Source organism: Anguilla rostrata, chromosome 3, assembly GCF_018555375.3.
Source record: "Anguilla rostrata isolate EN2019 chromosome 3, ASM1855537v3, whole genome shotgun sequence".
Taxonomy (NCBI): Eukaryota; Metazoa; Chordata; class Actinopteri; order Anguilliformes; family Anguillidae; genus Anguilla; species Anguilla rostrata.
Window position 1 is genome coordinate 70,117,339 of NC_057935.1, and position 11,518 is coordinate 70,128,856.

Sequence of the window (11,518 nt, forward strand, 5' to 3'; positions counted from 1 at the left end):
TAACTACATTTCTTCACTTGGCTACCGTACAAAACCTTCTTATCAGCAAACACCACGTTTCTACATTCATGTTTCCTCGCCCTGATCTCTATCTAGCCACATACAATTACTACGTACGTACGTTCTGCAACTCCCCATTAAAACATTACATTTAAAATCATGACTCACTCATAAGTATAACTACTAGTACTGAACAAGACAAAAGCATATCAGTGCAATAGATTTCACACGTTACTTAACCCTCCACTTTAACGATCAATGCTTTATACAGACTGTTATATACACCGTTCGATAAGGAAACAAAGCTCGCTCATGGTCACTTCATTTAGGCTACTTCGCACTATAGTCTGTGATCATGTCAACCTTCACCTACATGCCCATTCTGCTAAAAACATTGTTTCAACTACGCAATTTCATAATTTCTGCTAATTTATCTCACACTGTTGTTATTTTCTCATATGCAAAGCCTGCTGGGACATATGCGTCTGCTCCTATTCTCCACTATCAAGTTTTCCGGTTCTAGCTTAGCAGAACAGCGAAGAGGATTCCTACCTGCAGATAAGCCTATAAAATGCCTTATAAACCTTACAAACACTAAAAGTGCATCTCCACGAAATTACAGACAACGGAGCAGGACAGAAGGATATACAAGTTGCGACCTAGGGATCTCTAATTCTATGGGCTTGCTGATTCTTTTGTCAATCAAGGCTCGTTGGATGGATGGATCCGTGAGTACATACATACACTGGCCATATTTCACCTGCGCTTTTGATGCGTTTACACTTACGCCACCGCACCCTTTGTCACAGCCACTGCTTTACATATATAGCGCACCGAAACTGCTAAACGGTACACGCTCATCAGACTGTACAAATTCACACAAGGATAGCCATAATCCACAACCGTTTCTTACAGGGTCACTTCGCATTTCTCACTCTCATAATAAAACGCTTTGCAAAAAGAAATGATATCTCATAAAAAACACGTTTTCAACGTACAAAAATGCCAAGTTACTCAAAAGTATTGATATCAAAATGACGCCAAGTTACGGTACTACAAACAATATAGGCTATCTTGCCTCACCGAAATTACATAAGATGTATTTCAAAGCAATGCTACCCAATATTTCCTCAATTCTTTCAAGTCACTTGGCCCTGTGTGTATAAGCATGCACTACATGGACAGGCCAAACATGTGTGTGGATGGCTCTCTCACAGTCAAGATTGATTGAATAGGTGTGTATATGTCCAATTTGTATTGGTATGTATGTATTTCGCTGCCCAGCCTTTCTGTTGCGTGAATGATAGTATGTTTCTTGGTATAAGTGTGTGCTCGTGTAGCGGCTGCAGAATGGTTGCTCAAGGAGACCAGTCACACCAGGCTTCAGGAAGGATCTGCACTTTAATGGTCTATAAAGAGCAGCACGGGGCACGATCAGTACACACAGTGTTAACAGGCTCTCTCTCATTCACCAGCACAAAAGCTGTCCAAGTTCTGCTTTTTTTGTTGTTGTTGTAATACACAAAATAATACAAATAAAATGAGTGCACAGTGACAAGAATGCATGCCTTTGCATGTGCATTTGAAATTAATAGTTACATTAAAAACAAAAGAAATTGCAAATATCCAGTGAGTAACATTAATACCCATTAAAACAAAATGTAACTTGTTTTACTAGAGGTATTATCCTTCACTTTACATATAGAATTAAACATAAACATCTTTGCAAAATGAAAGAAATAACAAGTGCACAATAAATAAAACCGATCTTTTCCTCCAAATTCAAGCTACTCATTCAGTGCAGTTCTTCCATAAAAGTACACAAAATATATCACTGATAACAATTTTAACACTGCAACATACCTATAAAGAGCAGCACGGGGCACGATCAGTACACACAGTGTTAACAGGCTCTCTCATTCAGCTGCAGCGAGTTAGGAAATATGCAATTGAGGAGAAAATCTCCGACAGATCTAACAGCAATAATGTCCGTTTTTCTGACGAAACTCAATGACAAACTCAAGGAAACATTAGCAATGATGTATCTTTACATTTCCATGCACTTTGAACCAGGTTATATTACTTGTAAACACGCTAGATTATTCAAAGGAGAGAGAGTATCACAACACGTCCTACCAGCACAAAAGTTGTCCAAGTTCTGCCGCGTTTTTACAACTACGTCCCTTCTGCAGCCAATTGTGCGTCAATAATAAAAGCCCCCCCTGCAACAATAGGTAAACCGGAGCTATTTGCACATTCATTCCTTCAATATTAAATTGGCGATATACCAAAACTTTGACCCAATGAAAGAAAATATAACACACTGCTTTTGAGAATGTTCACACAAAAAAATAAAATAAAACAAACATATTGACTCAGCTACTCACGTAAATGTGAATGTAACATGCTGCGAGGGAAATGTCCCCATGGGGATAAAGAAGTTATCTATGTATGTATGTACAATATTTATTTTACATGCAGTATTTATTGTACGTAGCAAATATACAATCACTTGTACATTTACTGAAATTCAGTTCAGAAGCAAGTATAAACATATGTTTTCTGGAGAAATGTGCTTCCTGTAGTTACTGACCAGCAGTTTTCCACATGAATTTCAACGTGTTCCATGAGGCAATTCGAAATATTTGACACTTTGATCTGACACAAAGTTTGCATGACATTGTAAAATGGTAAGATTACGAAACACAGGGCCAAGTGACTTGAAAGAATTGAGGAAATATTGGGTAGCATTGCTTTGAAATACATCTTATGTAATTTCGGTGAGGCAAGATAGCCTATATTGTTTGTAGTACCGTAACTTGGCGTCATTTTGATATCAATACTTTTGAGTAACTTGGCATTTTTGTACGTTGAAAACATGTTTTTTATGAGATTATCTAAACCCGCTATACAGGGTCACGGGGGGTGCTGGAGCCGATCCCAACGTGCATTGGGCGAGAGGCAGGAATACACTCTGGACAGGTCGCCAATCTGTCTCCGGGCACACACACTTTTCACTCGCACGCTCATACCTTTGGGCAATTTGGAGTCTCCAATTGGCCTACCTGCATGTCTTTGGACTGTGGGAGGAAACTGGAGTACCCAGATGAAACCCACGTGGACACGGGGAGAACATGCAAACTCCACACCAAGCCGAGATTTGAACCCACAACCTTCTTGCTCTGTGGCGACAGTGCTACCCACTGCACTCAGGAAGGAAAAGCACCTCACAGTTCTAGCCACACTGCCACTAGCCACTGTGGTGCCAGGAAGGGAGTTGGGGTGCTGCTGTCCACTAGGGGGCAGCACCAGCCCCACACACAGATATGGACACATCAGTGCTGTACCGTAGTCACTACAGCTGTGGCCTATTACCTGATCATTGGGCCTAATAAAAGGCCTGGTGCTCAGGCCTAAAGGAGAGAGCTTAGGGGGAATGGTGTGATGGACTGTGTTGGGTGTAAGTTGATGCGTCTGAGTTTTGTTATTATTTTACCTGAGAAGGGTTTGGTTGCCAGATTGGCGTTTTTTCTTGTTTGCTGGAGGATTCTGCTGGGTCCTATAGGAAATAAACAGCAGAACATTTTTGATTTTCCTGTCTGTTCGCCACCTGATCAGTAGCCACTCCCAGCCCTGCATCACACCACACAAACTTGCCCATCACGTCACTCCTTTGCCAGTACACTTAGGTCATGGCTAAATGGTAAATGGACTGCATTTATATAGCGCTTTCATCCAAAGCGCTTTACAATTGATGCTATTCTATTTATTTCATCATGATTTGACTTTCATGTTGATTGCTACATGTAGCAGGCGACCATGTGCTGTCTGTTGCTGTGTTTGCATGCAGCATGCTACAGTCTTTTCTCTGCTTTTCTGTGTGTGGCAGTCACCATTGCCATGGCTGATGCCCTGCACAGCCCTTTTTACTGGTGTCCAGCCTTTTAACATGGTATACATCACAGGAAATGGCTCAAAAAAACAGGAAGTTCAAACTATTTTATCAAAGCTATTTTGGAATAGAGGTGTGGTTACTGTGGTAACTGCAGGTGGAGGCCTGCGGGAAATGGTTCATTCGGCCCAGAAAACACTGCATGTGCTGCCGGTGGCACCGTCACTAACTGTGTTTTATTTTGGGTTCGTATAATGATTAATGATGCAGTTCCTTTCACAGCTGCTTTAGTATTTAAAATACAAAGTATACTTCTTAACAACAGAGATGAGAACACTAAAGAGCACACCACCATAGCCAGACAGTGCTCATTAGAGTGTCTTGTGGCATATTACACTTTTACTTCAGGCTATAGAATGCCCCATCTTTGTTCTGGCTTGGTATATTAACATTACAGGGAGAGAAGTGTTTATCGATAAATTGCATTGGTAGACAAATAGTCTAGAAGTAGCTTCAGTTAGATTTGAACTATGGCATTTGGAGCGTGAAAACAAACATTTCTGACCACCAGTCACCACAGATGTTGCTAAATCCAGCAAAATTGAATAATTAACAATCTGTGAGATCCGTGTGAAGCAGTAAAACAGTAAGTTTTTGAATAATAACAACATAATCAGAGAATCCTTGAGTAGGAAGACAGAAAAGGATGTTTTGGTTGCTCATAAATACTTTCTGCGTTGGCATAGCAACGCACATCAATCAGGAAAGACGACAGTTCTGATGGTTCCTGTTGATCAGCCAGTCAGCTGTAGACTGAAACCCTTTTGTTAATGATAGGTGAAATGGGAGATGGCTGTGTCTGTTATATATTTGACAAGCGCTAACGGGACGCAGTGTGGCACAGTGGGTAAGGAACTGCGCTTGTAACCGAAAGGTCGCAGGTTCGATTCCCGGGTAAGGACACTGCCGTTGTACCCTTGAGCAAGGTACTTAACCTGCATTGCTTCAGTATATATCCAGCTGTATAAATGGATACAATGTGAAGTGCTATGTAAAAAGTTGTGTAAGTCGCTCTGGATAAGAGCGTCTGCTAAATGCCTGTAATGTAATGTAATAATGGTTCTTTAAAATTAAAATATTTACAATATGCCCTTCATGTTTTATTAAAATTGAAATATGTTCCTATCCGTTCTCTTCCTTTTTGAAGGCTAAATTCTGCACAGCTTGAAGACGTATTTATACGCATCATTGGGAGCTGTACATACTGTAGGAGGGAAGCTCTCCATTGCATTGGTCCTCTAGGGCTTTGCTGATATAATCACTCCTCAGGCTGTGCTGACTCTCGGTTGTCAAGCTGACCTGCAACAGGGGAAATGGGAAAGTGTTCAGTCTTAATCGAAAACTGTATTTGCGGAAACATGGAAGTGGCAACTTTTGCTCAAATTGACTCGTTGTAGCTTTGATTACTGTTTGGTTCCAGACCTGCCCTAATTAAGGAATACAGATGTGCGTGCCTCTGCCACTCTTGTCTTAATTCGGCATAAAGCCTTAAAATGTGCACTACAGTGTGTTTTCTCACCGAATGCTTGCTAAGTATTATCGTTCAGGACCAAGGCTGAACAATCCACATTTGAGTAAAAGCACACTGGAAGCTCTACTACTGAATCCTGTCCACTGTAGGGTCAACAGTGAGGCACATCTAATAGCCAAAGAACTCACGATTCAGTAAAATCAGAGACTGTAAAAAATATGGACAAAGCTACCGTGACGTCACCCATTTACTCTCCGTGGGTTTGTAAAACACGTTTTGAAGCTCAATGGCGGGCGCGGCCATGTTGTCGATTTGGAGCCAAAACCATAGAGTTAAGCGGTCTTGTGATTTTTACAATGTGATTGACAGTCCGGTGCGGAAAAGCCCATCAACCTGAACGAACGATTGCAGAACTAACTTGAAGCTAGCTGACTGTCTGCCGTTATGTTTTAAAATATATTATCAAATGTTTACAGAGTTTAATTTCCATCTGTGACTGTATGTCATGTAATCACGTTATATGTATGACATTAATAATACAATTATGTTCAGTTATCTTAAATTTATGTTTCTCAGCAAAACGAATAGGCCTATGCTTAGCTAGCATATCAGCTTGTCAGTGAGCTAGGTAGGCTATCCGTGGTTAGCTCACGCATTAGCAATATGAACCACAGGGGAAGAACATCGACTACACTGATGGTCAATCAATCAGAGATGTGTAGGCTACTGGTGATTTGACTAGGCTTATTTTCGTATAACTGTCTGGTAGGCCTGCTGTTAACCGAGCAAGTTATCGTCGTAGGTTTTCGCCAGTCAGTAAATGAGCCGGTAACTGCTACTAGCTAGGCTACTCCATCGCCGTTTGTGGTGTTCACTTGCTGGGTGACGCTAGATCGTTCGGAAGTCACTTTCTACCGAATAAAAATTAACACTGTCAGCGGTGATTAACAAATCTACCAAGTATTTTAATAACTGATCTGCAGGCGTGTAAATATGACAACACACTTTGTACAGCAAGTTTTCCACCTGGTGCATGAAGACAAAAATAATGTACATTGAATTTCTAATTATTATTAGGCTTTTTTTTTTTGTAAATCATCAAAACCAATGGAGAAAAGCCAATATACACAGGAGCGATTCTGAGAACCACTGTCTTAAATACTCTTGTCGGTCTCTTAAATGCTAAAAACATGTTCCTTTCTAAATGCCAGTCTTACAAAGATGGTTAATTTAGTTAAATTCTGTGTGTGCGATTGCATCGTGTGTTGTATGTTATTCAGAAAATAAAGCTTAAGACTCTTAATTCGCTTCGTGAAACTGAAAAGTTTATCCCAAAATCGGGATTATAGTAGCTTTGTCACATGCGTGAAGCATGGCCCAGGTAGACATTTACGGAATGTACACAACTGACAAGCCGTCAAACATGTTTGACAGATTGAATATTTGCCGGTTAGGGTTAGCTAGTCAAATGGCTTGGTAGCCGAAGTTGCGAACTGTTTTAGCATAGGCTACTGGACTACCAAATATAGCAAGCTGATTACGCTTTCTGCCAACTAATTATTTGGTTAAGTAGGCTAAAAGAAATAGTAAAAATGACTCGGCTCGTCTAGTGCAGCTGTAAATAGCACACGCCATAATGAAATCACTACGAAATTGGATGCCTGCATTCTCTGACTTCGCACAGGTGTACCGTGGTCGGAGCCGCAATGTCAAGGCCAAGAGGCACCACCTCCCACCCCAGTGACCACAGACTGTAGCCCCTACTGTAGCTTAGTCCTCCGCAGTAATCAGGAAGTGACGCAAACTGTACCTCATTGGTCCACAACAAATATTATAACAGTGCCCAAATGACACAATAAATCATGAAATCGACCCATGGACAGTCATAAGACGAATAAAATACACATATTGTGACTATTTGTTCTCATGAGAAAAAATTATTGACTTTGTATTTTGACCGCATTTGTACCGTAGACTTACATGGAAACCGGATATGAAAACACCTATACTGGAGCCATCCGTAGTGGCGCTAGTGAGCAACCAGGAACTACAACACCAGGAAATGAGCTTCAAAAACGAAGTCTGGTTTTGGCCGCTTGGTTAAAATGCACAAGCAGTTTGTTGTTTTCTGTGAATGCTTATCAGACACTTTAGTCTTATCACCGCTGCTTTGACGTTAATACTCACAAACTGTAATTTAGAGTTGGTGGCTTTGTGTGTAATCGTTAGTGCTATATTTTCCTGGATTTGATTTTATTCAGAGATTTTTTTTTTGGATGATTAATTATGCTTATTTACCTTTTTATCTTACAACATGTCTAACGGCATTCTAACGTATTCTAACGTTTATGCTATTTAGCCAACATGCGACCACAGTCTGTTGATTTTTATAAACCTAAGAGAAAAGAGGGCGGAGAATATGTCTCGTCATTAGATAATTTGAAGAGTAGAAAACTGGAAAATGTTGAGCACTTGGCTATTGTGTCCCAGTGCCGGTGTGCTTACTTACTGGGTGTCTCCTGCAGTACCACATAAGAACCTTTAGCATCCCCAGGGTGGCCATCACTACAATCACCACCCTGACCACAGTGCTCCATCCTGTGTGAGAGAGAACATATGGTTACTGAGTCTGATGTAGTCTGTCCTCAGATTCAATGTGTCTGATGTAGTCTGTTATCAGATTCAATGTGTCTAATGTAGCCTGTTATCAGATTCAATGTGTCTGATGTAGATTGTTCTCAGTTTCAATGTGTCTGATGTAGTCTGCTCTCAGATTCAATGTGTCTGATGTAATCCATTTTCAGATTCAATTCAGATTCTGTTCTCATACTGAAACTTCTGTATCTTAAGACATCTGTGTCTTTTGTTGAGTTTATTTAAACCTTAAAGGAATAGTTCACATTTTTTACGTGTACTCAAATTCGGAGGGCTTCAGCCCGACATGTACCCCGATTTATTACATAATTTGCCGTGAGATACTCAGTGGACCTGGATCTAAAATATGTGAACTATCCCTTTAAGTGAGCTCACATAGGTGTGGTTGGAGGCATATGCATAGTTTTGGGAAGAGACAGAGAGACATGTCACCCACAATGGTTTCTTATAGATTGATTGTTAGACTGGCTTGTATGCAGGTAAGACTTTAAATTTGACTATAGAGCCATTGTGGTTTAGTGTCTTCCCCTAAGTTGTAATGAAACCTGTGCCTGTGGTTGGAGGTTAGTACCTGGCTTTGACTCTTCAGGTTCAGTGATGGGTGCTGGCAGTGTGAGGTGCAGGGGGACCTGTGCTCTGAGCATGCTCTCTGTGAACACCGCACAGGCCCAGTGCAGCTGGTCTCTACTCAGAATGGGCAGGGTGAGACTGAGCATCTTTTTTGGGTGCCCCTGACTCAGGACCTCCTGTTTTACGAGCTCCCCCCTGCCCCCCTTCATCCGGAGCCAGGCCAGGGTCACAGAGCCGATCACCTGTGATATCTCACAGTTCAGCACAACTGACTGATTCCTGGACAGACCACCAGGGGGCACTGCTGAGACTGAGAGAGCACATTGATTCATGCGGATTATTTATTTATTGATTTTTGGATTTATGGATTTATTATTTATTTATTTTTCAGAAAAATCTTTTTTATCCAGATAGCATCCATTATTAGTCATGGAGTCTCTATAAGGTGCACTACCTTTATGATTTGGAATCAACGCTTCTGTTGCTTACTGTTCGCAAATGGCTATAGTCTGTTACATTAGATGACAGAGAATATTGTTTAAATGGCTACTTTAATAAGCATCGTGTTTAAATATACTGTTATTCAGGCCTGTAAACTGTGTTAGCATTAGCCAAATCTGAAGTGGAAACTCAGCAGTGGTGACGGCTATTTGGCCTTCTGTCCAGGCTCTTAAGGGTGTATTTGCACACAGACTCAAGGCATCTCAGTGTGGTTTTGCTTGCTTGCACCCAGCTTGTCAAGCCAAATGTCAGATGAGGTACTTCCTTTTTGTTCAGGCATTTCCTGTAAAGTATACCTTGTATAAAGGTTAGACATCAGTAAGAAGGTCTGCATAGGGCATCAGCCATGGCAATGGTACTGTTGTGGATCCTGTTGTGGATATCAGGATGCTGTCACAGACTTTCAGCTAAGGGTGAGTCCCTCTTTCTGCCTTAATTATACATTTATTTATTTATAAATCTCAAAAAATGTAAACTAATGTATGATGATCAATATCATAATTGACAATTCTTTTCATTGATTTTACTAAAGAAAACTAAACTATATTTCAATCACACGGGAAGACATGGGAAAGGAGAAAATAATGTTTAAAAAAAAAACGAATCAATTTGTTTGAAAAACAGTCTTACTTGTAAGGGAAGGATGGGGTGACACAGATTTGTACCATTACAATAAAAGATCCACAAGCACCGTAATGTTTGAAAAAACAATTTAAAAAACATAAACAAAAAATTTTTTTTGCTCTGTTGGCTCTTTGTGATTTATAAGCTCACCAGGGCTTTCTTTCTTCTTAATGATGTTCCAAACAGTTGGTTGTGGTTAGCATAAGGTGTTTTTCTTTGTATTTCTCAGCCTCATAATGGCTTCCTTGACTTTCCCTGTCACAACTACTGCCCTCATTTTGACAAATGCCAATAACAGACTCCAGAGGCAATCAAAGGCAAGAACCAAGACAAGATACTGAAAGGTGTATTATACCTGCACTAGAGAAGCAACTGAACACTCCTGACTAATCAGAAACTCTTGTGAAGCTTACTTCTGTTTATAAAAAATGTTGTAAATTCTACATGCTGAAACCAAAATGTATAAATGTGAGTGAATTGTTTTATTACAAATCTAAAATTGTGGAGTACGGAACCAAATAAAAATATTAAAAAATTCATGGTGCTCACCATGTAAATTTATGCACCAATGCCAGGCAGGTACTCAGATGTTTTAAATGTGAAATTCTAATTTCAAATAATTAATGATAATGTTATTAAAGTATTATTAAATCAGAATATATTCAGGGCTATATGAAAATACATGAAGTTGTTTTATAAAGTTACTTTATAGTCAAAAGACTTACAGTTACTCCATACACTAACCACAATTGTGCGTGAAACATTTGAATGGACAATTTTGTAATACAAAACATTAACAGAAGCTAAAGGTGTTAATTTATGATTAAGAGCACAGCAAACAGTTCTAATTTCAAGCTATTTATGTTTTGCCAGCTTTCCACTACAGGAAGTAACACCACAAAAGAGAATAACTTGGTTTTATGCTACAACCACATTGAGGACAAAAAAAAAATGTAATGATGCAGATCTTGCGTCTAAAACCATGACTATAACCAGTACAAGCAATACTTTCCCATCCCAGTGTAACATATAGCAAAAATATTAATCAGAGCTGCAAGGATTACATTTTTATCTCCATTTATAAATCTAAGTTTAACTTTAATGAACTAACTGCAATTCCCCTCCATCCTGAAAAGCAATATTATGTCTTGTGCTCAGTAGTATTTCTGTATTTGGTATATTTTTCTCTTTCTGCAGTGTTGGTACAGTACAAATACTGCCTTTCTGGAGAGATACAGGGGGTCTCTCTACAAGCCCCTGCTGAGACCAACGGGACAGAATTCATCTGGGAGTGGACGTCACATGATGGAAGCTACACAAACACTCGAATAATAACTATACAGCCCAATGGGAATCATTGGTGGGAATTTAAGAAGACGTTTATTACAAAACAAGGGAAGTATGACATTTATCTGGAACCGGAGTTAGAAGATGGAGGAACATTTACTTTTATTCAAACTAAACCTGAGAAAGTAAGCTTGGCCCAGGTTGAAGTGTTCGCTGTAAAAGGTAAATTCACTCTTATATGTTGTTTGTCAAATTCCCAACACAGACTTGGAGGACTGTATTTTGGTTTAAATTCAATTACTGGTTTTGAGATGTTGCCCTCTCAATGATTTGATGAAAAGGTTGACAGTATTCTCAAAATCAATTGCTCTTTGCTCCTGCAGTGGAACCATCTCGCTGGTCCAGTGTAAAAGAAGGTTCTGATGTGATCAGGAGCTGTGAAGTATCGCACCTTCCAG

The 11,518-nt window shown here is 39.9% G+C and overlaps 2 protein-coding genes across 14 annotated transcripts in view; one reads left to right on the forward strand and one right to left on the reverse strand.

Moving 5' to 3' along the window:
• LOC135251785 (uncharacterized) overlaps positions 1-9,019 on the reverse strand; it is a 23,185-nt gene extending 14,166 nt beyond the window's left edge. For 3 of the 6 annotated variants that reach the window (XM_064329566.1, XM_064329570.1, XM_064329564.1), the window contains exon 1: positions 8,650-9,019. In XM_064329566.1, the coding sequence (XP_064185636.1) occupies positions 8,650-8,980 (331 nt within the window). In that variant the 5' untranslated portion in view covers positions 8,981-9,019. Of the gene's footprint in view, positions 1-3,065; positions 3,474-5,157; positions 5,252-7,928; positions 8,014-8,649 lie in introns of those variants that run through there. The other 3 variants (XM_064329571.1, XM_064329568.1, XM_064329565.1) reach the window with 3 other exon arrangements.
• The window catches only part of LOC135251784 (uncharacterized), a 128,249-nt gene that overhangs the window by 38,592 nt on the left and 78,139 nt on the right, over positions 1-11,518 (forward strand). For 7 of the 8 annotated variants that reach the window (XM_064329558.1, XM_064329562.1, XM_064329556.1 and 4 more), the window contains exon 7: positions 10,971-11,282. The exons of the other annotated variant lie outside the window; for it this stretch is intronic. In XM_064329558.1, the coding sequence (XP_064185628.1) occupies positions 10,971-11,282 (312 nt within the window). The remainder of the gene's footprint in view (positions 1-10,970; positions 11,283-11,518) is intronic. 8 annotated transcript variants of the gene reach the window in all.